Below are 3325 nucleotides of genomic sequence, written 5' to 3'. Positions count from 1 at the left end.
ATATAGGATTCAAATTCTACTGTGAGAAGAAAAAAGAAGAAACCTGCTTCTCTCTCTCTACCTTATAACTAACGGTTCACGTTAACTTGACCACCATGAACCACCTAAGTTACTTCTCCACCCTAGACATCGTCATGTCACAATGGAAAACAAAAATTTCTCATTCGTTTCTCTCAAACAATTGAGCCATGTTGTGTTGTGTTTTTGAAGAATTTCAAAAGGTTAATGCTCACATTGTTTGGTTTAGCTTAATTAATTAATTACCTTCAAATATTTATATATCTATAAGTTTTAACAAATTTCAAACAAGCAACGTAATATAAATGGACTCATATGTGGGAAATCGAGCATAATAAGCCTGATGTAGTGAAAATCGTTCTATTCTCCCAGCATGTGGAATAATTAATGGGCCTCATGGATTTTTTTTTAATTATTTTCATAAATTAAATTTTAATTTTGATTTGAACCTCATCCGAAACCATTTAATTTTAATACTACTCTTCTTTATCTTGGTCTTATTTTCGCCTTTCAAAAAAAAATCTTGGTCTTATAAAAGATTCTTTATGATCCCGAAGGAGGATATATTCTTCCAACACAAAGAAAAAGCAAATCCACTATTAAATAATTGTGGCTTTTATTTTGTGTGCGGGTCCTAAGCTTTATTTAGGCGGCTATATATGCTTCTCGTCGAAGAAATTGACCAAGCTAGAATTTCCTCTTTTGCTAATATTGTGTTCAATCAAGAAAATTCTGTAAAATTTCTGGCTTTGCAAAGCTCAATATAGCACATATAATCTGCACAATAAATTGACCACATTACGAGAGAGGAAACACTAGTGGGGAAAGTGGTGATAATCTTAAATAATTTATTTCATATTGAAAAAAAAAACTTCATTTTTCAGAAGTTTGATTAGAATTAAGCTTCCCCTTCCCATTAATTTCAAACCCCATCATAAATCATATATAAACATTATAATAAAGATATCTCATGATGTTTATCTTTTTTTTTGACATTTTTATCTGTAATTTTTATTAAGTAATTGCCACATAGTTATATAGTATGTTTGAAAAAACCTTCCAACCCATGTGAATGTACGTTCAACACAAAAAACACCAAGAAATCTTTCTTTAAACGTACGTTGAAACTGTCCCAAAAAAAAAAAAAAAGGTACGTTGAACCTCCACTAGTATTTCTAAACATTGGCTTAACTATTCACTGTCGTATTATATTTTACCTCCTTTTTTTTCTCTCTCTCTCTCCTTCTTTACTTTTATTTTATTATATATACAATATATACACTAAAATATAAATATTTCGTTTTGGTGTACATTTTTTTTAATATTTTTATCTCTTTTTTATTATGTAACTAGCACAGCATTAACTGTTCACTCATGTTTTATTTAATCTCCTTGATTTTCCTCTCTTCTTTTCATTTTATTTATAAAAAGACATTACGTGCGTGCATGCCTCTCCTTTCCCCTAGTATCATATATAAATAAATTATATTATATTGTTTTATTAATTAATTATACAATTGTTTAGGCAATTAATTTAAGCAATTGCTTAGGCAATCTAAACAAAACATATTATTGTAAATTCACTTTTCAATAAACATATTCCAACATGAAACTGATTTTACCATCATCAATGATTAAATTGCTATTTTGACAACTAATTAATCCAAAACACATCTGAATTTTTAGAAAATTCCCACTTTTCCCTTATTTCTTAGCTTTTTGAACGATTTTGCAACTATATATATTTGCCTTTCCTGTCATCAGAAAAACACATTTCGGCATGCAGTTGGTTTTCTCACCTATCATATATACCATAGCAAGGGAAAGGTACATTTACATATTTACTTGTTATATAATATAATGAAAAAAAGAAAGAAAAATATCAGATAATTAGATTTAATAATTTACTCTTGATTATGGAAGCATTATTTTTATTTAGCATTTACTTGAGTCTTAATGACTTCTAGTCAAGTTATATCTAAGTTTAATATGGTTCTCAATGTCTAATCTCTTCTTTAGGTATCATTATTAAAAATATATGTAGTTGTACTGATTCTATTTTCTAGCCGTACTTGTAACTTGATGTAATTTGGTTGAACGACATAAGAAAATGAAATTTAATAAGCCATGTATGCATGCAATTACTGATCTAAGATGGAAGTATATATATATATATATATATATATATATATTTGTTAATTCGGTTGAAGCATATAGGTAGGAGAGATCGATCAGTTACTATGAACGTTGAAAGCGAGAGGAAAGATGAACAAGAGGTGAAAGGGTGGAGAAAAGCTTTAAAAAGTGTAGGGAATTGGCTGGCACATAAGGATAAGGATGAATGGTTGAAGGACATGAGGGGAATGCTGAGTTTGGTGTCTACGGTGATCGCAACAATGACCTTTCAAAGTGCTTTAAATCCACCAGGTGGAGTTAGACCCGGAAACGAGAGTGGAGTTGTTCAATGCCCAGTAAACAAAGCAGATAATAATCCATGTCCCGGAGAATCTATCCTAGCTGTTGTTTACCCTGATGAATATGAAAAATTCCTCATTTGGAACACAACATGTTTCATTTCATCTTTAGCAGTGTGTGTCTTGCTTGTAGGTGGGTTCCCTCTCAAACACAGATTCTTCACCTGGCTTTTGTCAATAGGGATGTGCATCACCATCTCCAGCCTCACTCTTACCTACATGTATGGTGCGGGAATGGTCACCCCGGATACCCTTTGGAAATCAACCGCATCATCCTTGTTTGAAAAAGTTATTTATATTTGGATTTCACTGCTAGGACTCGTCGCATTTGTCCTTTGCCTACGCCTAATTGTTTGGATTGTCTTTGCCTGCATGTAATTAAACCATGAAATCCAATATCCCATGCCATACTTTTAGTACTCAAGAGGTGTGATTTCAATAGGAAACGAGAATGTAACTCATGCTATTCTCTCTATTCTTGTATCATTTTGGTGTAAGCATGTGTGGTAGGCGTGTATAATCTTTGTGATTCTCAAGTCTTTATATATTATGGGATATATTTCTATAATAATCTCCTGTGTTTCGCATTTGCATCAACTTTATCCATTCGGAGTATACTAGCTTAGAAATAGCAAAAGCTATGAAAAGTAAATAATAATAGGCCGAGGATATGGTCATACATATGGCCTAAAATAAATTGGGCTGACTTTTTATTTAACCTAAAATTCAACGGTTCAGCCCGCCCTTGTCTATGGGAGTATGGCTAAGATGGAGCATAGAATAATGACCCCACTCCCTAGTGCAATAATGAAGTATAGATGGGTAACATTTTA

General features: G+C 31.9%; 1 protein-coding gene across 1 annotated transcript; it reads left to right on the top strand.

Moving 5' to 3' along the window:
- The first annotated feature begins 1779 nt into the window (after positions 1-1779).
- On the top strand, positions 1780-3063 carry LOC114390380. Its single transcript, XM_028351102.1, has 2 exons — positions 1780-1845; positions 2236-3063. Exon 2 carries the CDS (start codon positions 2259-2261, stop codon positions 2868-2870), a length of 612 nt encoding a protein of 203 aa, XP_028206903.1. The 5' UTR covers positions 1780-1845; positions 2236-2258; the 3' UTR covers positions 2871-3063.
- The last annotated feature ends 262 nt before the right edge of the window (positions 3064-3325 follow it).

Source organism: Glycine soja, chromosome 16 (genome assembly GCF_004193775.1).
Source record: "Glycine soja cultivar W05 chromosome 16, ASM419377v2, whole genome shotgun sequence".
NCBI classification, from domain to species: Eukaryota; Viridiplantae; Streptophyta; class Magnoliopsida; order Fabales; family Fabaceae; genus Glycine; species Glycine soja.
Note: the sequence above shows the minus strand (reverse complement) of the source record. Positions and strands in the feature narration are given on the sequence as shown.

Bases quoted from the DNA above. Each gene is read 5' to 3' on its own strand.
- LOC114390380 (XM_028351102.1), top strand. From the start codon at position 2,259: ATGAACGTTGAAAGCGAGAGGAAAGATGAACAAGAGGTGAAAGGGTGG.